Genomic DNA, 24,340 nt, shown 5'->3' with positions numbered 1-24,340 from the left:
CAGAGGGTGGTTATGCCATGGGGACAGCCTTTCCGAAAGTAACCTTAAATATGTTGCACACATTGTTCACTATCGTAACTGTGCAGGTCAATGTGTGAAGTGACAATGGGCACACCAATAATAAAGGATTCAGAGATTTATAGAAAACGTCTATAGAATAGCAAACTATGGAACACCCCATACAAGGGGACGTTGTCAGTATCATAATGCACACACCTGCTACTATAAGGCTATCATGCTTCCGTTTTTCTTAGCATGTCTATTTCAACTGAAACAGCCAATTCATTTTTTTATTTCTTTTTAAAAAAATTTTTGGCGTAAAATCATGAATTCTGAGAAATATTTTGAAGAAAATGTATTTGATTCAATACTCGCATTGCTTAGGTAAAAAACAGTAATGCTATCTAATTAAAACAGAAAAAAAGACAGGATTTAGCAACACGACATATACTCCTAAAGATAGTACAAATTCCAAGTTTTAGCTATCTACTGAAGATAGCATAAAATCCAGGTTTTGGCCATATGCTATCTACTGAAGATAGCATAAAATCCAGATTTTGGCCATATGCTATCTACTGAAGATAGCATAAAATCCAGATTTTGGCCATATGCTATCTACTGAAGATAGCATAAAATCCAGATTTTGGCCATATGTGACCGTCCACGACGAAACCAGTGTAAAGAAAGTTGCACATTTGAGTATCTTAGATTTTTAATTGGCTAAAATCCCCAAGCTTTAAAATGGTATATCATATGTCACAATTGCTTGTAAACTTGGTACTCAAAATTCAATATTTTGCCTTAAAATCCGTTGTTTTCTATAGAATTTTATTTGGTTTATTGGTCCATATCTCTGAATGTGTACTGGCGACTTTACACTGGGTTCGTCGTGGATGGTCAGTTGGTCACATATGTTATCTACTGAAGATAGCACAAAATGCAGGTTTTGGCCATATGCTATCTACTGAAGATAGCATAAAATACAAGTTTTGGCCATATGCTATCTACTGAAGATAGCATAAAATACTAGTTTTGGCCATATGCTATCTACTGAAGAAAGCATAAAATCAAAATCCTGGATTTAGCAGAATGAAAGTATACGACCTTTGACATGTTTGCTTGCAACTCAAGAACTGTATTGAACACTTATAAATGATATCTTAATTCAATCTCGGTCAGTTGTAGGAAATGCACCCAATCAGCGAAAAATCAAGGGGTTGAGTGAAGAGAGCCCAAAATCTTTCAGCAGACAGGGGGAAAGAGACCCATCCCCCCCTTTTAAAAACTTGCAAATGTCACTGGTTCAGCATTCGGGGTTTTTTAACTGCCAAGGGCTTTAAGACATAGCATTATTTTTTTTAGCCTAATATGTTTCTAATGTCTTTATAAGGTTAAGGAAACTGCAATATAATAAATTGAAATGATAAAATCAGGACTCAGCGGGACCGAAATCACAATTTTCTTAAGCTTGCATAAAGGTCACATCACATCTTCAATATAAAATGTTTTTGAATACAAGTTCATTTAAAGCATGATGGTCATACATTTCTATTCAAAAATGTCAAGGTGCAGCTTACAATGTATTTAATAACACCAAGATGTTGAAGGGTAAAAAGGCAGCTTAAATGTTTACCACATAGCGTCTCATCGTGATAAAGTAGGTGGGTTGGTCCCCAAGGTACGTTCTCATACAAATAAAGTGCTGGACAAAGCCTGGCTATTTAATTACAATGTTATCAAGGGGTAGATGGAGTTGAATGTAGTTCAATATTAATGCGGGTTAATACAGCTAAGGCATCAATGGTGCTGAAAGCAAAGACGCACACCATAAGATCAAGTTTCGTTTTAAAAAACAGAATTTAAAACAGTGGGCTATGCATGACATTTAATGCTCTGGAATGGCTTCCAAAACTATAATGGCTTACCTTTTCTCATATGCAATGCCAACTCACCACCCGATTTCAAAAAGGGCTTAAAGACATACTAGTTTTCACAAATGTAGTTTTTTGCTGTATTTGTGGTTTTCAGCTGTTCTTTCCCTTTGTATTTTGTATTTTCATGCTTGTTTTGTATTTTCTGCACTGTGGTCTTTTGAAAAAAAAAAAGCGCAGTGATTTATAGTGCGCTACACACAGGCACAATGCCTAGACGTTGATCCACAAGCCTCAGCACACTTTATAGGTTGTCGCTGACCACTACGGCCCCACATGAAATGGTACATTAACAAAAACTATTTACATGTATGTATGTATGTAGGCAGGTGGATGTGGATGTATGTATGTATATAATTCTTTGCTGCGTACTAGCCATATAAGCTTTAAAATAAAAAGCCCAAGTTTTAAGTAAGTATTTTTTATTTCAAACTCTAATGGTGACCCGCAGGTCAAATTGCTAGAATTTACATTAAACACACCTAAACAGAAACAATGCAATTTGAAGGCAGCAGCTTAATCAGCGCCAATATTGCAACATCAAAACAAACAACTATACAAACATCCATCCCCACGTAGGCAATGAGGATAAAGTGCCTTGACACAACACATTGACACAAGTGGGATTCAAACTCACAACCTATGGATTATGAGCCGAGCGCCTTATCCACTTGGCCACACATGCTCCACGTTTTCTCAAAATATCAAGAGCTATCTTAAAGAACCACTGAACCAATACTAGGCCCATTTGTACTCATTTGAATGTATTTCTAAGGTTGTTTCCAAATATGGCCATAAAATGTACAATTCTGAAATTTCTGAATTAAAAAAAAGAATTGAAACTTGTCGTCTGCAGTGGACACCCCCAGAAATTAGTACAAGTATGTCAGATGTCCTAGCTTTTTATTGTGTGTACGATAACCAAGTGTAATGTAAGAAAGAATCACTGAAACACCTAACTCTGGTTTTCATGTCGGACACATTGACACTATTAGAGGTAGATGTCATTTATACTTACAGCAAATTTAATTACCAGCTTGGTGAAACTGATCCGGAAAGCTTCAAAGCCAATAAAGGTCTGTTCCAAGTATTTGTATCTAGAGAAGAAAAGAGTAGAAAATAGCAAATCAATGCAGACGTTTGTTTCCTATAAACACCTCAAATAAAGAAAGTCAGCAGTTATGTAACCCGTCCTACACAAAAACCTGATACTACAATAAACTGTGGATGAATATAACAAGAGATAAAGATTAAATTTCAAAATACCAACCACCAATTAAAGTCCACCATGGTTTAAAATGGGTTACTTGGGTCTATGATATGGCCTCACTAATGATGGAAACAATAAATGTCACTCTTTGGGCCAGAATACAGTAGCATTCCACCTACAGGGCATTTATGCCTCTAAATGAGTGGTGTTTTTTTTTTTTTTAACAAAAGAGACAAAAGGCAGATTGTGGTCTTACAATAAATACATGTATGCATTTGTACAGCCACCTGTATCAGTAATATAGTTGCTCAGATACCAAATAATGTTTTTGTGGGGTTGTCTGCCTTTCGGCTCTTTCATCAACATATGTTGCATTTTCAGTTTTCCATGGCAATTTATGGACCCTGCTGAGATTTTCCGCTGAAATGATTGGAATTATTTTTAGGCTTTGTTCCTCTTCCTATGTAGTCATCACATCAGCCAACAGCGGATTTTGCCACCGCATTTTTGGTAAAGGAACACAAAATATCAAACTCTTTACACTGACCCTTAGACTTCTTCACATGCTTACCTTTGACTTCCCAGTAATGCTGACAATGCATCAAATGCTTGCTCAGTATCCATGTAATGCAGCAGAAGACTAGCAATAGAAGGCAGGAATGGACAGTAGTTGATATCAGGACGGGTATGATGCATAACACAGAGGAGTTTAGTCAGCTGCTTCTTACCATCTTCGGACAGTTTGTATGTGTTGATGTGGTCATCTTCACCGAAGGATGGCATCTCCAGTTGGGCATTCTTTTCTTCTGTGAAATAGAAGTATGAAAAAATTATTGATAACAACAAGAACAATAATGATAATAATAGTAATAATAAGATAATAAATTCTAGACCTCGGTGTGATGTACATTTTGTGAGTAACTTAACTTGGAACAGCAGTTCCCAAACTGTGACTTGTGACCCTTTTGCCCAGCCTCTTCCAAATGGGGTCGTGGGACTTGCCAAAAATACATCTCTGTGCATTTAAGTTCAAAGTACTATTGGCATTGAATTGGTCATGTATCCTGCTTTGGACCCATTTGAGCATTAAAAACGCAATATTGTGCGGGCTTGACATGCATTTGTCCCGGTAAAGTCATATTTCTGCGAGCCAGTCAGCAAAACAACTTGGAAATTTTGTCCCATTTAGACATTTTGCAGGGCTGTCAACTTTTTGGAATTGCTTGGCGTGAGACAGAGGCGTACCGGGATATGCCGACTTCAGTGTTCATTTTGACCCATGATTATTTGAGCCACGGCGCTCAAGAATGTGAAAAGCGGGGGATAGGAACAACAATATATTCATGGTGATGCGTGAGATTTTACTCAATTTCCGCTTTTTGCGTGAGATTTACTTTTTAGGCGTGAGATTATACTACCTTGGCGTGAGACCGTGAGAAAGTGACCCAATGCGTGAGACTCACGGCCAATGCGTGAGTGACAGCCCTGATTTTGCCCGGTATTCTGCTGATAAGTTTCAGCATTTACGTTATGCTGTGGGTCACGCCATATTTTTCTTATGAAATTTGGGTCACAGTTTGGGAAACTCTGACTTAGAAGCTGTATACTAACTTTATCACAATTTTGAAGCAATAAACCTTTTTGCAATATCAGTCACACATGCCCAGAATTTTGACATTCACAGAATATTGACAAGCGATAACCAATCCAATCTCCTCCACTGACAGCCGTGTCAATGAACTGTTAATATTTGGGTATGTTGCTTTTCATTAACATGATTAGCAACATTGGCAGCACTAACCAGGCTCAACAAAGTCTAAGTTTTGAAATATTTTCTCAAAATATTAAGAGCTATCTCAAGAAGAACCGCTGATAGCCTTGTTAGCATGGTTAGTACTCATTTTAATGTATTTTTCATGCTGATTCCAAATATGGTCATACAAATGTACAATTCTGACATTTTTAAAGAAAATTTGAAAAGTGTCGTCTGCACTGGACACCTGCGTGGAGATGGTTAATTTGTAATAGGCTTTATAGTCTTATGCAAGACATCAATACATAGGCATTTTGTACAAAGTAAGAAGTTCACTGTCATTGAAACATGTGAGCCAATTAGTAATATTTTAAGGATTACGATTTAGCAATGTTTCATTTGGTAAAACAGAGTAATATTTTTTTACTTCCAAAAAATTAGTGCTGTATTTTTCTGGAATCAGGAGTAATTCAAATATCAATCTAAATATCGCAAACTGGCTAAACGTGCCTTTGAAACCTTTCAGTAAGCCAATAACTAAAAGCAGGAAATAGGTGACTTCTGAAGAGCTCTTCTCAAATATCACACATTCAGTATGCCAGAGAGTATTGATATGAAGCGTATGGGCTAGTGCTATAGCTATGTGCAAATGCATTTAATTAAAGGCTAGGAAGTCTTACTTTGAAACAGGACGTGTTGTTGAAAGAAAATCAATAGCATCATTACAAAGCATTGCAAATAAAGAGTAGACTCATAATGCTGGGCATAGTATTTTGATGTCTATAGTTTCTTATGGGTTCTGCTGTTGTGACAGACACAGCAGCAATTTTTTTACAATGTTTTCCAATGTGGCAAACATTTTCTGCAGTAGTTTTACCCCTGGGGTACTCAATACAAATGACCATGGATGTGCCGTGAATGTGGGTCACATAGGCAGCCCTTTTGGCATCAATGACCCCTTTTTTGTTTTATTTGTTTGTTTTATTTCTCCTTTAACCTGGGACACTCAATCAGTTGAAAACACAAATAATCATCTGTTCTTCCTTGAGGCCCCCTTTGGTTACCTCATTGATCATGTGGTTACATTCTCCTTTTTGGATGTTCTTGGAAAGGGGCAGTGCTGTTAATGTCAATGGGCCCAAGGCTTGTTAGTCCGAAACTAAATTACTTAGTTATAAACCCTTATTTTAACCCTAACCCAAACCCTAAACTTCACCCTAAACCTAACCTATTACTGAAGCCCTAATCCTAACCCTAAACCTAACTCTAACCCTAACCCAAAACATAACCCTGACTCTAATCCTCACTCTGACACTAAACCTAACCTTAACCCTAATCCTAACCTAAAATGCCCTAAACCATATCTTTAACCCATTTTGGACTAATGATCATTTGGACTAATGGGCTGTTCTGATACAATTATACCCATTTAAGCGCATATAGTCTAATTGACGCCAATTAATTGACCAAAGTGCTACTGTACCATGTACATTTTGTATGACTATGCTATTGACATAATTTAATACAATGTGTATGTGGCTCAAGCAACTTAAATGAGTCAATTTAATTACTATGGCAAAGTTAATCGATGTTTTTCATAACGAAGTGGTCATAAATAAATAATGTTTAATTAACTGGACTAAAAAGTAAATTCTATTACAGTCAATTAAGTATCCATGTAGATTTTATTCAGACTAAAAAATACTCAGTAACAGTCTTGCTGTCTGTCAAATTCACATCAATGCATAGTCACACAAAATGGGCTATTCCAGTTGAAATCCATACACCCCCTGTGGAAGATATGACCTTAGTCTTCCACACAGGGATTGTGAATTTCAAATGAGATTACTTGAATGGGTGACTCCTTTTGAAATTTGCTCTAAATAAAAGTTCAATAATGCAAAAGTAAGGAAAAAGTGCATTGTACAGTGCAAACTATAATTAAATGTTAAACACAGGAGTACAGTCACATTATAAAAAAAAATTAATCTGAAGGAAGATTCATATATGAACTTTCATGCTATATGTACTCTTAAATTTCATTTGGGAATATAAAAAGGAAATCCATACATCTATAGACACATTACTTCTGACTGAGCTATAGTGTGGAATAAGCTTATTAAAATAAACACTTTCATATTCACACAGATTAGCTAGTGTGCTCTTCTGCACTTTATTGTATTTGAAAAAAAAATAGTGACATTTTATAATGTAAGGATTCAATTTCATAAATATTTTAATATACTTATTTTGTGAAGAGTTCAACTTGTAGGCTACGAAGGATTCCCCTATTTTCAATTATACATTTATTGTAAAATTTTCATTTGAGATAATGAGTTCCCTTCTGAAGTAGGTTGGAAAATGTGCAGAATGTTTCAATTGGGGAAAACAGAATAAAGAAACACAGCTAGACATGCCACATATAGATAGACAATTGTCTCCATTTGGTACATGTACTTATTTACATATTTCCAGTGGATAGTGACATCAACATACAATGCTATCTTCAGTAGATAGCAACTTGAGCAAGTACTGCTATCTACATGATATCAATTTGATTATTAGATCTATCTGCCGTAGTCTTCCAGAATATCTGATGCTATCTACAGTAGATAGCAACTCGGGTGTTAGCACAAAATATGCAGATACATTACTTGATCACCTGTGCAGACATACCAAGTGCACTTATACACATACAAACACACCCCACTGGGAACTGTGGACATTGTGTATTGCTATAAAAATGAGGACATCTGAATCAATGTTTTATTAACAAACCGAGGACCAATATATATTGTAGATTGTTTTGTGTGTATAGCTTTGCATGATACACAGAATGACATATGCCTAACAACCAAGGTCACTATATATATACTGCACAATAGCATACATATCTCTAAAATGTGTTTGGATGCAATTGCGACTTACTATAGACCTTCCCAAACCAAGGATGCGTGGTGCTCCTTTAAAGGTAGGTCCATGGTTTAAACACAAAAAGTCTCTTGTTTGACCTTGGTTGCAGGAAAACATACACAAACAAACACAATTAACCCACATAAGCACACCCCAATATTAAACATCTAATTATATACAAACATACACGCACAAATAAGAGACATTGATACTGTGCTTGATCCCTTTCTCAATCTAGCGATATCAAATAGCAGAATTCATCTCAGTAGTAGATATACAAAGAGTAAAGGATTCCTTGTCATAATTCATTACAACTAAATCCCAGCCTGCTCTGACCTGGTTTGCCCCATACTGCATTGGACTATTCCACTTGAAACCCGCACCCCCTGTGTGGACGATGATACTACTATCTCCATTAATCCAGGTGTAATTTTCCGAAATGGCTAAAACTGATAAATTTGGAATGCCAAAATCATCTTCCAAAGGGGGTGTTGTTTTCAAACGGAACAGCATATTATCAACAACAGGATGCAGCAAAAACATGCTGTCACAGCCAGAAAACTACATATTATATACTCCCCATCAAAAAAAATCCCCCTGCCTGAATGAGTAGACAATGCAGGTGTTATAGCCATAGGTATGTACAGTTTGCAGTGATGTATTTTCTGCAACTTACATCAAAGAAAGAAATTTGATAGACATTACTTCAGTCACATCACATGTATGGTTCTATGCCAAAACGGACAAAAGTGTTTCACATACAGAGCTATACAATACTGGTTTTAGATTTAGCCTCAAACTTACTTATTTCCAAATTAATTTTCCTAAAAGGGATTTTTTATGAAGAAGACACTTGAAAAGTGGTGAATTCTACATGCCAATCTTTCGAGTAACATTGTATAACAGGGTATCAAAGTTATAGCCCTGTATGTGAAATAAATTTGTTTAAAATGGTATTAAACTTATAGGTCTGTATGTGATGTGACCGACAATTATTTGGTGGTCAACTTTTGCAAGTAAAATGCATGGTGACATTTTATGTCCAGGAGTATAATATAGAATGAAACACATCTTGTGCAATGCATAAGAAGTAAAAATTATTGATGACAATTGCTAAAACAATAATTAACCACAACCTACTAAAATAGTCAGGCATACATCACATATTAGTAAAATTTACAATTAATTTCCTGGCATTATTATGAAAACTGCCCCAGATATTCAAAATTATGACTACATGCAGTTTTGTAAATATACTATCACTATTTTAAATTCAATTAATTGTTATTTCAGCAAGTTCACATTCATATTTCATATCATCTGTCTTATTCATAATGCATGCTCTCTGTAGTATGCCTTCACCATGTTACTATCTACTGACAACAAGACTGAATTTTAATAAAAGCATTCTACAATTTCTTTGCACTATACAAGAGCTGGTTTATTTAGCTATCAAGTATGAATCAGGTCAAACACTTGATTTCTGTTGCAATCAAGTTTAAGAAATCAATATCTGCAATGTTGGCAAAATTATAAATTTTCCAAATTATTACTTCTATTATTAACAGTGTCAATTACTGATCCTGGTTGTGATGGTTATACATAGTCTGATTAGGGTTCTGCTCTAGGTTATAAGCTACATCCCTGAAAGATGTTAAATGGATTTATTAGATGTGTATTGGGCCACAGTAGTCAGCAAATTCCTGTAAAGTGTGCTGAGGTTTGTGGGTTTATGTCTGTGCACGGCACACACACTATATCAATGACTGTGCCTTTTTTGCACATTTATTCTAACACCGAACACTGCTTTTTTGCTATCAGAAGTTAAGGAAGAAACTAAAAAGGAGAGAAGACACAGCATATTTCCCCAATTTTTTGCTCAAGAACCACGTTGCATAAGCAATAAATCCCTCTGTGTGGATGTGCCTTATGTTATCCTATCAATTATGACTACTACTTTATTCTTTCCTTAAAGCTCATTTCTATCAAACCTGAAGCTTTAACTCCATGAGTACTACCTGCTGATTGGTTACAAGAAGGCTATCATGACTTATTGAGCCAATCAGCAACATGGTAAGAATGATGATGGTGGGTAAGTCTGAAGAGGATTGAGCTTAAATATTTAGAAGCTGTATTTTAATTGGTCACTCTTGACTCAGATGAATTAATATATCATGTATCAACCAATCAGAAATGTTGAAAGGAAAGGCAGTATACTATAGTACCCATAGGGATAAATAAACTATCGGTGCTGTTCTGTCAAAACCTTGTAACTCCAATAGCTGCTATGTGTTAAATATATACAATACAATGTATTATGTTGTACATATTGAACACCTAGCAGCTATTGGAGTTACAAGGTTTTGACAAAACAGGGATGTTATGCCTCGTACTCAATTCATTGGGATCACATTTCCAAATTATCACATTCCCAAAAACATAATTTGGAGAGCACAGCAGAAGAAAAAAAGAATCCAAATAGTTTGAACTGCTTCTACTTTTCCACCGGAATATAATCAGAAAGAAAAATGTAATGGAAGTTGCCTGCGGCAAGTAGAACATATTCCATTCCAAATTTGAACACTTATTCTCTCGAGATTGAGTTGCACTGACTAGAAAAGGCTTCTCTTTCTCTCTCTCTCACTCACTCTTCTCTCTCCCTCTATCTCTCCGCTCATGCGATCCCTCTCTTTCTCTCTTACTTTCAGTTTTTCTCACATATTATACTCTCCCTCTTTCTTCTCTTTTTAATCTTTCATCCTCTTCTGTGCTTCTTTTCCTTGCAAAAAGTAGGTTGTAGCAATGCTAACAGTCATGCTAGTGATTTTGCATGAAACATCAGAAAAATGCAGAAGTCACTAAATCTAAAAGCTTCTAAATCAGTTCATTACTTGAAGTACCTGATGTGATGTTCTATTTATTTTGATACCCAACTCAGGAATCACATAATCCAGTGCAATCAGATTTTTGTTTATCATCAAAGCACAATCATCTAAATTTGCGGATAATATAAAATTTCTTGGTTCCTTCTTTCTTGCTAAAATGAGTTGTGATCATTTCGATCTGTGGTTCGTAACAAAGAAAGTGTGAGCCAGTTGATCTAGCAACAGTCATATTCTAATGTGTACTACACCAGCTAATAAAGAGGTTTATGCAAAGCTTACAGGTGTCGTATCTCACCCATGTAATGTGAAATAATGAATATTCATATGTGTAAAATAATGAATACTAAAAACTAAAACCAGGATCTCCTTCTAAACCCAAGAAAATAAATGCGCCAAACTCTAATTAAGAAGAACTACTCATACATGTAGAATCTTATTGAAAATATGCAACAAAATCTTATTTTCAAAAATAATTCCAAGATCCGCTCTATATATAATGTCACCACCGTCACAACATGTCCCCCACATGCAATTAACAACACTCGCGGTAAGTTTTTCCATTAGCGTTCAGCATATTGAGAGCGGAACACCAAGGCATGATCCTGCATACAGAATTTGTGATTTCCGCAGCAATATGCCTGAAAATGGTACACTTTATTCCTTCAGGATGAGAGAGTACATGTACAACCCTCTTTATTGTCATGTTATTCATTAAATGAAGGCAAAGCTGGGGCTGCTGTCATTCAATGCTGCTTGCCCGTAGCCAACAATCATCCATTCCCATCATGCATCAGTCAAGCACCTTTAAAAAACAATATTTGTCCAGAGTGTAGAGATTTATACGTGTTGGTAGTAGACATCAAAGAAAAGTTTAAAACTAGTCAACAACACTCACGTTTTTGTCCGAATAATTTCAGAGTAACCATACTACGTCATCAGCGGTGTGATACTGGTGAATGACTGATGTATGCACTTTACTTCCTTTACTTCCTTTTTACGTTCAGAACTTGTCAGAAAAAATCAAAAGAATGTTCGGCAATTATAACATCTCCACTGTCTTCAAACCACATCAAACTCTTCGTCAAGTACTTGTCGCGCCCAAGGATAAACCGCGGAATGATGAAAAATCAGGAGTGGTGTACCGCGTTCCCTGTGGAGATTGCACAGGACATGATGCTGACACTGACAACGTCGAAGTTCTCTGCAGGGAAGAAAAACTATTGCCAAGAAAAGTGAGAGAGGCCATTTTCATCAAGAAAGAGACCAGCCCCACTCTTAATAGGGACGGGGGCCGAGAACTTTCTAAGATCTATGACACTTTACTTCTAGAAACACCTGACAAAAGGTCAAAAAAGGACATTGTCAACAGGAAGTAAAGTGCATACATCAGTCATTCACCAGTATCACACCGCTGATGACGGAGTATGGTTACTCTGAAATTATTCTGACAAAAATGTGAGTGTTGTTGACTAGTTTTAAACTTTTCTTTAATATTTGTCCAGTTTTATCCGTTTAACTAAAAACCCTAGTGTAAAGTTAATGTTTTATTACTTCCGTGGTCCAGGTATGCGCTGGTGAATTGCGATCGTGTAGAAGTGACAAAGTCTCCTACTCCAAGACGCGCCGAAGTGTTGATCAGCCAATCAGTGTGATTGTTTATTTATTTTGTGTGTACGCTTACCTTTAATCATGTAGGAATTGAATTTGAATATATGTATCCATAGGTCTTGCAAATTGCTTTTGTGGTGTTTTGAATTCAGGCCAATAATATATCAAAATGAAAGCTTTGGGTGTTTTCCAACTCTTGACATAATTCATGCACATGGGGCAGAAATGACACCCCTTATATAGTGTATATATCAAGCTTTTAGATCTCCTCATACTATATTCCTCTTTTGTGTCAGCTTTATTTGTCTCAACATTTGAGTGCAAACACCGCTAGGTCATGCTCCCTGCCTTAAGACAATTGATTGAACTTTGAGGCAACTGATTAAAATTGCATAACAATTGCAATGTACCATCATATTTAGCATTAAAGTAAACCAAGATTCCATATGTGAATTAGCACAACTATTTCATCAATGCATCATGGGAAGGCAAATTGTAACCCATGCTGCTTGCCCAAAGGTTTACAGGGAGACCTAGTTTTGATGTGTTAATGATTCATTGAACCAGAATACCTTGCAATTCATCCCAATTTGGATTGGGGCATTTTGTTGGAACAAGTATAAATATGCTTGAATACAATGCGTTAAATTATGGCAAACATGAAAGCAATCTTTCACAGATAATTAGATTTATCCGAGGTTGGCATGAATGATATTTTTTTTTAGACTGTGACCTTTTTTCTTACAGTAAGATGTCATAAGCTTTTAACCAAAATTTCTTGCTTCCAACCAAACACTTTTGACTAAAATCTCATGCTTCCAACCAAAATCAAAGCTTTTAACCAAAGGAACATGCTTATAACCAAAACAACATGCTTTGACAAAATGTAAAGATTTTGCCCAAAATTAAACACTTTTGACCAAAACCTCAACCATTCTGCTAAAACATTATGCTTTTACCAAATTTTAAGACTTTGACCAAAATCAAATTCCTTTGACCAAACTGCAACTCTTTTGACCAAATCACATGCTTTCCCCCAAATCAAAAGTCTTTGACCAAAGGATCATGCTTCTGACCAAAATATTAAGATTTTGACCAAAATAAAAAGCTTATGACCATCAAATTGTGTGCTTTTAACCAAAAGATCGTGATTTTGACCAAAAGATGTTAATATTTTGACCAAAATCTAATGCTTGTGACCTAAATCAAAAGTTTTTGACAAAAGGATCATACTTTGAACCAAAAGATTAAGTTTTCAACTAAAAAGATCATACTGTTGCCCAAATATTGAGCATATCACCAAGATCTCAAGCTTTTGAGCCAAATGTCACAAAATACTACATCAGAGTAGTAATCTCAATAAACCTCCATATGTAGCATTTTATTGCTCACAGATTTTCAACAACAGAATTAGTACTAAAAATCCTTTTTATTTTCCATCTCTTAAGTGTTTGAAAACAATTCAAACTTACTTGGGAGGAACCTATTTGATGGAATCCCTGGATGAATAAAATATCAAGCTTTACCTCAAAAGTTGAAAAGATATTATGCAAATGACATACATCAAATTAATCTCAAATGCATGCGTTTGGTAATGACGCGTACAGGGGCGGCTTGTCGGCACACTTGTGGCGCAATCGCAAAAGAGCATTGACATCACTACCAAACTTGAGGTGAACCAAATTATAGGAATTATACAATGTCTTACACAATTAGTATTTCTTTTGTACTTTCTAAGTTCAAATTAATTAGTGACATTCCATTAAGGTGTAGCTTTTCTGTTCTTCTACCTGAGGACTACCCCAGTTTCACTAACATCTCTCCTGGCATTGTGATGAAACTGATAGCATGTACTCAGGTTTCCTGGCTTACTAACAGTAAGTTACTAGTGTAAGATATGCCCAAGATCTCAAAATATAAATTCCCAAAATCCTATGTATCTGTATTAATAATGAAAAATCATAAAACTAACAATTTTAATTAATTGTTTTTTAAAAGTAACAATTAAAATTGTTACTTTATAATTGTTAATTTTAATTTCAGTTCTTAAAAGAACTGAAAACTTAAGTTTTTTGAGCATAGGCCTATTGATCTTTCTAACAAAAAGTTCTTTGTACTCACTCTTGAAAAAGAAATCAAATTAAAGGGACAGATCCACAGCCTCACCCCCAAAATTATTCCAAAACATAGTTGAGATTTTTATACCGACAGAAATCTACATCCTGATTGTGTGCATAAGTTTTCATGCAGATTTGGTTGTTTGACAAAGATATCGTCAATTTGTATTTTTGGGCTGTTGAGAGCCCGAAATTACAACAGTAGCCATGGAATGCTGTAATAGATGTAATTATGCTTGACTCACAAATTCAGTGTTAACTGAAATTTTAGAAATAAACTTTTTTCATGGGATTGAACTATTGAACCATGCCTTAAAAGGGCATTTCATGATCCACAGCCTCATCCCCCAACATTTCTCAAAAAAAGTTGAGATTTTTATACAACTGGAAACCTCTGGCTACATGATGTTTATGTGCAAAAAATGTCTTGCAGATTAATTCGTTTACCTAGCACATTGACAAATTTGGCGGTGGCCTATGGAGCAGTGTAATACATATAATCATGCATTAACTTGCAAATGCAAAATCAGAATCAACTGAAATTTTGGGAATAAGCTTTTTTTATGGATATCTACTGAAAAATGTCATAAAAAGAGGATGCTAAGATCACGAAATATGTCTTTAAAAGAGGATGATAAAATCACAAACTAACCCTTTCCCAGTGCTTTAATTAATCAACAGACCCAATCACAGCCATATCTGATACATCTGACACTGACACACAGATCTCTGTGTACAAATTTACCTTTGTAACCACAAAACAAATTGATATTCCATCCATATCAACCAAACGTCAGATACGCAATTAATATTTTGGACAGGATGGAAGCACAATGGTTGCTATGATATAATCATTTGATTGAGTTAAGATATAATGTAAAATAACATTGTCGATTAGGATCTGTCATGATACATAATTTGGATGTATTTATCTCTGTTTAATATGTGTATGTTATCCTCATCATGGTGTCTGTGTACGTCATCATACATGTACCACAAAAGATTTTATGTTCTTCTAAACACGCTTTTGCAAATATATATAAAATGGCTTGCCCTTTAACAGTGTGTATTCTTCTTGTAAAAGGTTTCAACCATAGAGTAATAAACGTAAGAATAAACTGTGGCATAATAACAGCTGTAGGCCTATATGGGCATAAGATGCTATTTTTAAATAATAATTACAATAATGATACACGCATATTTATTAAGCACTTGGAACAAGAATCTCGAAGCACTGTACAAAGCATTATAAACATGAAAATGATATGCAAAAAATGAGAATAATCACAAGTACCACCAGACAATAACACATATTTATGGTGCAGATGCAGTCTTGAAGTATTTCAAAGCAACCCTATCATGTGATAATATTTAGTATCATTGTGTAATATGTAACTGCTCACACAAATGTTCACTGCAATCTTGTTTTTATTGAGCTTGTTCACCCAAATTTCACATATACAACTGTTACAGCTTATAATAAACTGATTAATGACTTTCAGTCGCCATGTTTATACATAATCCAAAACGAAAATATAAGAGCATCATTCTGCAACTGCGAACTCATAAATGATAAAATTTGTGTCATCTTGTTAAAATCACAAAAATAAGTCCGGTTGAAGATATCCCGCTTTACGATATTACGATTGATTTGAGCGTTGTATGGTAGGATGAAAGGCTGTGACCTATTTTTATGAATGAATGCAAGTGAACGAGGTAAGCCCCATATAGTAAGCTGTGTGTTTGACGTCAGCCCAGCTTACGTGCAATTATCTACATGGTTGGATTATGCCAAAGGAAGGAAAAACAAAATTACAACGAAATGTTGAAAAACCAATATTAACATCTCTATCTGGCTTCACTGTTGCTGCTATTTAGCTCAACATAACATGTAATCATGAATCAGATGCATTGTTGGGTTGTAGATTTAAATGTATGACAAGAGAAGGACAAACTACATATGAGCAAAATATTTGATACACGATCAGGAGGAAAGATTAATTTCAACAATTTTTAATTTTGATTCATCCACACTTTACAAATGTTTTAAGTATAGTTCCTTTAAAGTAGGTTTTTAGGTTACTAAGTAAATGAGTAATTATATACAGTGATAGCATCAGGAATATTTTTTGGTGGTGCATGGGGGGGCAAAGTGAATTTCGGAGAGGGGGGGAAATTAACCAATTTTGTGCAAAATGACTAAAATTTTTTCGTAATTTTGGGTTTTTTATGTGGGGAACTGGGGGCAAGAGTTCTGACTGGGGGAATTTTCCCCAAGGGCACTGAACAAAGTCTTGTTTCAGATCCGGAGATCCACTTTTATATCCTCAAACTCCAGTCCAGACCCCGCATTTTTGAAATCTTTGGAAATACATTGATTTGGAACCTCAAATTTCAGGATGGTAATGAGAAAAAATATGATCTACATGTATGATATGATACCAAAATATCATCAACAATGAGGTTAATCGGGGGTTGATTGGGTCACAGTAATGGAATTTGTTTTCTTCTATATATTTATTTCTGTAAGTTAAAACAAATCCACTAGAAAACTTGGATTCAAAGATAAATAGACAGATGAATGATGTGCTGAATGTTTACATTTCAATTTTTTCAGACGTCATATCGTTTATTGTTGTTAGCTTGCTGTGTCTAAATGCAGAGACCGTTGTTTGACGTGTCATGTTTTCCCCCCATCACAAACGTCATACCATTTATTCCTTTCTTCTAGAAAATAATCCAAATGGAACGGACATAAGGTGAGTGGGATGACAGCAGCCATGTATGTTTTCACTTTGCGCTGTTTAAAAAACATTCTTCATATTAATACATTGATCTTGAGGAAATGATTCAAGGACGCCAGTAATGACGTTTTTCAAAGTTGAAAATCTTTTAAAAACCAGATTGTCTCAGCATCAGGGAAACTTGGGCATTCATGTGCAGCCAAGTCTGGACAATTATCCTATCAGTTCCACTTGAGCCATATCAAGTCCTCTTGAAAGTTTATGCTATTGATTTGGGTCATGGTATTGGAATGATGTAGGTTGTTGTGTTGTTATAGCAACAATCCCAGATTCTTGGCCATTCAGATGGCACTTTAGTGGGGTGCAGCCAATCAGGTCTCTGCTTTAATTCCATTTCTTTTGTTGTGTTCACACCTTTCTTAGTAAGTCACTTGCATTTGCTCCTCCGATCATGCTGGACTAAAAAATTGTTGTGCTCTTGGTGGTGAAAAATAATACTGTTTGTCTGATGTGGTAGTATTTTATAAAGTATAGGATTGATAATGATATGTTACTTAAGCAGTGGATGTGATTATTTTATTAATATTTAAGTGTATAGAAGCGCAAATCAACATCCACAGAGCAGCAACTGGTTTCATCATGGTCACATTGGCATTGGCCACCGGCTTCATGTTAGAATCAGCCAACGGCTTCAATTTATTTACAAGCAGGCAAGTAATCAACAAATTTATCGGTAATACTTTGCATGAGATAATGAACCCTAGTTACAGTCAAGTATTTTATAAGTTGGATGTTATTAATTAAATCCAAGTCTCCAAAATATTTAGTGTTGGCTGTAATTGACAAGTATTATATATACAATATATACCATTGTCTTTTTGGCATTATTAGATCACATATGCAAATTATTGGGAATGATTTACATGGTTTGCATGGTGCTCGAAAAGGTCAACCTGTAGTATGCAGGCTGGTTCTATTACTGGAGATACAAATTTATATTATTACTGAATATAAGCCTTTAAGTTATAAGAATAGTAATCATGGTAGTATACCTTAATCTTCAAGTGTCTATTACTAGATAAATTCTAGGAGTTGCGAATGTTGGAACATCAGGCTTACCAATCATGTGATATAATCAGGCGCAAAGTTTTCAAACAACGGGGGGAATGCACACGTAGTTTCTGTTTGCTGTTCGTTTCTTTGTGGTTATATTTCAGGAGTAATGATGCCCCCGCTGATCTTGCACATCAATTGCAGTGAGGTTTGCTTCAAAAGACAAAAGACCTGTCTAAGCTGTTCGGGTTATCCAAACAATAGAAGGACTCTCAACGCATAAATAGGCGATTAAAAGGCTGTGAAGAGTTTCCATGTGCTTCTTTTGTCCAGTTTGCCATCAACATTTAGAAAACTAGTTAAGACCCAGGACACGATCATATCAGTAAGCAAATAGTTTGTTGCGGGTCTGAGTTATCCGAACTAGAGTTTGGTTGGCTATGTGAATACTCGCAAGTTGTGCAAGCTGATTTCTTGCATTCTTCAGTCATGGCAGCTGTGCATCATCTACATATAATGCGCCACAAAAAGATAAGAAGAAAAGAAGAAGACTGAGAACAATAAATTTGCAAGACCGGTAGAACATTTGATACAATGAATCAAGCAGACTTAGATTCTCATTATTTCCACAATCAAGAAGAACAAGACTTCATTCTAGATGAACAATTTTAATCGGATACCAAGGTTTTCTTTCTACAAAACCTCGCTAATTTCTTGTTCTACCTTGGCATCAATATCAGTCATTATTCTTCTGCAAATACGGTCAGTCGCAAATAACGTTAATCCAGTGACTCAACTAGACTCGCAATTCCTAAGACTATGAAATTTGACTTTACATTATATTTAAAGCAGCTAAATCTGGTTATGTATGTATGTCTGGGTGTAAAACATTCAGTAATTAATAGAAAATGGTAACTGTGTGGTTATGTGCAAATAAATTGTTCTTTTATAAGGCAAAAAGACAAATCTTAATGTTCATCGGCACACATTTTCTAAATAAATAGACAATGTGCATTGTATCTAAATGATATACAAGATATCTTATACTGCATAGGTGCTTCCGATGAGCTATTGGCTTCTATGAAATATCAACAAGGAATGTGCTATTTTAATTATAAGGTATTTTGTTTATGCATCAAAAATTTATTGACCTGATATGACATCCTTATTAAGTTTGAAAGTTAACCTGCCTTCTATAGGTACATGTAAAGATAGCTCTTTTTACAGATCCTAATATGTGGTAAGAATTGCAAATCTGCTCAAAAGACTAGGTCAATATTAATGCAAGAGACAATTTTCATTATTTACAAGTTGGAAATTGACTTCATAATGACGGTATTAATTAATGACGTAAAAATATGTCTTATGTCTCACTTTGTTTCAACTTAAATAGAATTGTCTTGAGTATGTGAAGATGATATATGTAGGCTCTATTTGATATTACTATTAATACATCTTCCGTCATTTATGCAACAAAAAAGAATAAATTGATAAAGTCTAGATTAGAGTGCCAGGTCGCTCTTAGAAGACAACTATAAGCACACATATCATGTAAGATAGGTTAAAACATCAATAGACCTATAATAAAATTATATACATTAAGTATTGTTATGGATGGATTGGTCCTTACATTATATGGAACATATTTAATAACCTCTTGGTAATTCAATATTTGTTTTATGTTGTGGTTCAAGTAATTCAAACTTCATTGTATTATTTTATATTTTCTTTTACTACAAGAAGGCACAATGTGTAAGGTGAATGAAAATAAGAAAGGAGAATATAAGATTGCAATTGGTATCAACTATCAAGTTAAAGGAGAGGTAATTATTCATTGAATATTCTCTATTGTTTACATTGATCTGTTTAAAATATAGAACATTTATTTAGTTCTGAAACTTCATATGCTTAATGTAGACTTTTTCTCACACGCAAAGGGCAATTTCTACTTAAGTGACATTGACAATGAACCCAGGCCACTTGACCAAAGAAACTTCAAGCAAATGCTTGATTAATTTGTAGTACAGATATTTTTTCAGTTCCTGAAAATATTATTAGTAGATATTAAACAATTCAATTTCTACAATTTTGCTGTACTACTGGGTATAAAAAGGGGCTGGTTAAGTGAGCAACTATTTTAAACTGTGTTATTCAGTAATTCACAGCACCTTGTATTGTATTGTATTGTATTGTATTGTATTGATCAGTTCATAGCGAGTGTGAATAAGTTACAATGTAAATGTCACAGATACTTTTGTAGGTCATGTACTGTTCTTGAGTTATGTTGTAAAGAGGGCTGAAACAACAACACTTTTGTAAAATGTACATAACTCATCAAGCAAGTTACAGAGTATTTGATTTGTAGAATGAACTTTTGCAAAACAACAACACATTATTTTTCAATAACATATTGATAGCGAGTGTATAGAAGTCAAATGTCACGGTTATACTTTTGTAGGCCCTGTTGTCCTTGTGTTGTAAAGAGGATTTAAACGGCAACACTTTTGTAAAATGTTCATAACTTCTCAAGCAAGTTTTCAAAGTTTTATAGAAGGAACTTTTGCAAAACAACAAAGTGTTATTTTGCAAAACAATGTGTTATTTTTAGATAAGATATTGATTAATCAAGATTCAAGATTTGGCTGCTTGGACCGACAATACCGCATCTACCCTTAAATTGCTTCAACAAGAATAATTGTTGATTATTGTGGGTGAGCAAGCCTATACAGTGCAATGCACTTAGATTATTTTGACATATTAGCGGTGGCAACTTTATTTTGTTCAAAATTTAAATAAGCAGAAAAGATAAATAGTTTCTGGGTTAGTATGTTGCCTTGTGATATCTGTTTCAACTAGTAGTATAAGGTACATATGGACACTATTCATGATCTTATCATTAAATGTGTCCTGAAATTGGAACTCTTAGAGTTCTGTGTTACTTGAAGGTTAGAGTTTGGTCAGATAGGCATTTTTACAAATTCCGGTTTCAAAATCTTACAATGAGCACCCATTTCAGGTTTTATTCTCAAGTCAGATAAAGACCCAAAATATCTCTTGATAAACATATATTTCAAGTTACAGGGGAAAGAAGAATTATGCATTGCGCACTAGCACAATTAAGCATGAATTTACAAATGGAATTCCCTTGTTTATATATTTCAAGGTCGGTTGAAGAAATTCCAATAAGATAATTTTGTCGAATTGTGCATTTAAAAATAATGTATGTTACTTAGATAGTACATTACACTTGATTATATATGGAATTGTTGATCTATCTTTAAAAATATACATGTACATTGTATTTGATAAGTTGTGCTGTACACGCTTGAAACATGCGTGATTGTATTGTATTGTAATTATAGCTTAAACAACATTGCGTTCTAATTTTATACATATTTTGTGTATAATAGACATTTTGATAGAGGTAAAATATTTAAAGAACAAGTAATGTTAAACCAATACATGTATATGCCTTTATGCTATGCATGGGCTCCAGATTATTTGTTTCAGAACATAGAGTTTGATGATAAGCATCCGAAAATTATTGTCTTTTGATTCAATAATCTTTGTGTCTATATTATTAGGGTGCACCAGTGATTTTTCTGTGTTTTCTTGTTTTGCCTGGCTTTTTGAAATAATAATCGTTAATAAGTCTTTATATTCATGTTTATTTTAAATAAACCATTGTTCATACTTTGGTCTATATCTATTATATTGTTTCGCACTGGTGTTCAATAGATTTTTGTTAAGAAAACCGCAGAATGAGTTAACCAATATTTGTCTGGTCTTGGGGCCTACCCCAATGCCTAGGTGATTGTTCACTACAATTATTGGTGGACACTAACAGTAAATTAAGAGTTGATAGCCTTCCGTTGTCATCAGAGGATTGAATTGGTTCAGGTTTTTTTTGATGCATTTTGGTGCATCCCGATCTTTTGTTTTCCACCTTTGTTAATTTGCTTTTTGGGGGAGGGGGGGAATTATGCAAGTTTCTCCATTGAGAAACTTGTATGGCATTGTTTCTTCTTTTGGAGATTTCTGTTTATTTAATAATTGCGTTATAAATATTGTTTTCCAATTCAATCCTCTGTTTGATCCAAAGAGGTATCTGTATTTGCTTAAGATGAAATTTGGTTAAATGTGATACAGAAGTCAATTCTTGCATGTCCAGCCTATATGGTTGGCTTGTTGTACACATTTTTCCAATAATTCTTGTATTGTGTTATTAATAATATTTATTGGAAGATAAATAACTATTTATATTATGTCTTAACTGCTATGAAAGTGCTATGATTATTATATTATTATTATATTATGAAATATATCATTATTTATCATTATTTATCTCAATTATATTTATGTATATGAATATAAAATTGTTGAATGGTCATAAATAGCTTAATAAATGGTCCTCATGATCGGGAGGGCAATGCGGAGTCTAATCATTGCTTTGGTGTTGTGTTTTCCTGATGTCTCGAGACAATGACGTTTTTCAAAGTTGAAAATCTTTTAAAAACCAGATTGTCTCAGCATCAGGGAAACTTGGGCATTCATGTGCAGCCAAGTCTGGACAATTATCCTATCAGTTCCACTTGAGCCATATCAAGTCCTCTTGAAAGTTTATGCTATTGATTTGGGTCATGGTATTGGAATGATGTAGGTTGTTGTGTTGTTATAGCAACAATCCCAGATTCTTGGCCATTCAGATGGCACTTTAGTGGGGTGCAGCCAATCAGGTCTCTGCTTTAATTCCATTTCTTTTGTTGTGTTCACACCTTTCTTAGTAAGTCACTTGCATTTGCTCCTCCGATCAAGATAAAAAAAAAAATCCCACCCACCCTCCCTGTAGCTGGAAGGGTAAATCAGTTATCTCATTTGTCAAAGATGCTTCAATAAAAGTATGTCAAATTATGCTACTCTCCGCTTTGTCTGGAGTTTCTTCAAATCCTGAAGAATCTCGTCAGTAGATTGTCTCCACTTTCTACTACGCTGCGTTGTCTGGAGTTTCTTCAAATCCTGAGGAATCTCGTCAGTAGATTGTCTCCACTTTCTACTATGCTGCTTTGTCTGGAGTTTCTTCAAATCCTGAGGAATCTCGTCAGTAGATTGTCTCCACTTTCTACTACGCTGCGTTGTTGGGAGTTTCTTCAAATCCTGAGGAATCTCGTCAGTAGATTGTCTCCACTTTCTACTATGCTGCTTTGTCTGGAGTTTCTTCAAATCCTGAGGAATCTCGTCAGTAGATTGTCTCCACTTTCTACTACGCTTTGTGCTGGCTTAATGAATGCTTTGTCTGGAGTTTCTTCAAATCCTGAGGAATCTCGTCTGTAGATTGTCTCCACTTTCTACTACGCTTTGTGCTGGCTTAATGAATGCTTTGTATGGAGTTCTTCAAATCCTGAAGAATCTCGTCTGTAGATTGTCTCCACTTTCTACTACGCTTTGTGCTGGCTTAATGAATGCTTTGTATGGAGTTCTTCAAATCCTGAAGAATCTCGTCTGTAGATTGTCTCCACTTTCTACTACGCTTTGTGCTGGCTTAATGAATGCTTTGTATGGAGTTCTTCAAATCCTGAAGAATCTCGTCTGTAGATTGTCTCCACTTTCTACTACGCTTTGTGCTGGCTTAATGAATGCTTTGTATGGAGTTCTTCAAATCCTGAAGAATCTCGTCTGTAGATTGTCTCCACTTTCTACTACGCTTTGTGCTGGCTTAATGAATGCTTTGTATGGAGTTCTTCAAATCCTGAAGAATCTCGTCTGTAGATTGTCTCCACTTTCTACTACGCTTTGTGCTGGCTTAATGAATGCTTTGTATGGAGTTCTTCAAATCCTGAAGAATCTCGTCTGTAGATTGTTTCCACTTTCTACTACGCTTTGTGCTGGCTTAATAAATGCTTTGTATGGAGTTTCTTCAAATCCTGAAGAATCTCGTCAGTAGATTGTCTCCACTTTCTACTATGCTGCTTTGTCTGGAGTTTCTTCAAATCCTGAGGAATCTCGTCAGTAGATTGTCTCCACTTTCTACTACGCTGCGTTGTCTGGAGTTTCTTCAAATCCTGAGGAATCTCGTCAGTAGATTGTCTCCACTTTCTACTATGCTGCTTTGTCTGGAGTTTCTTCAAA

General features: G+C 35.1%; 1 protein-coding gene across 1 annotated transcript in view; it reads right to left on the bottom strand.

The window, feature by feature from the left end:
- The window catches only part of LOC140155425 (TBC1 domain family member 24-like), a 108,395-nt gene that overhangs the window by 50,028 nt on the left and 34,027 nt on the right, over nucleotides 1–24,340 (bottom strand). Inside the window, 2 exon segments of the mRNA XM_072178271.1 lie at nucleotides 2,950–3,028; nucleotides 3,713–3,947. Of these exon segments, the coding sequence (XP_072034372.1) occupies nucleotides 2,950–3,028; nucleotides 3,713–3,947 (314 nt within the window).

The sequence above is a fragment of the Amphiura filiformis genome, chromosome 6 (assembly GCF_039555335.1).
Source record: "Amphiura filiformis chromosome 6, Afil_fr2py, whole genome shotgun sequence".
In the NCBI taxonomy this organism is placed as follows: Eukaryota; Metazoa; Echinodermata; class Ophiuroidea; order Amphilepidida; family Amphiuridae; genus Amphiura; species Amphiura filiformis.
This window is presented reverse-complemented; position numbering and strand designations above follow the sequence as displayed.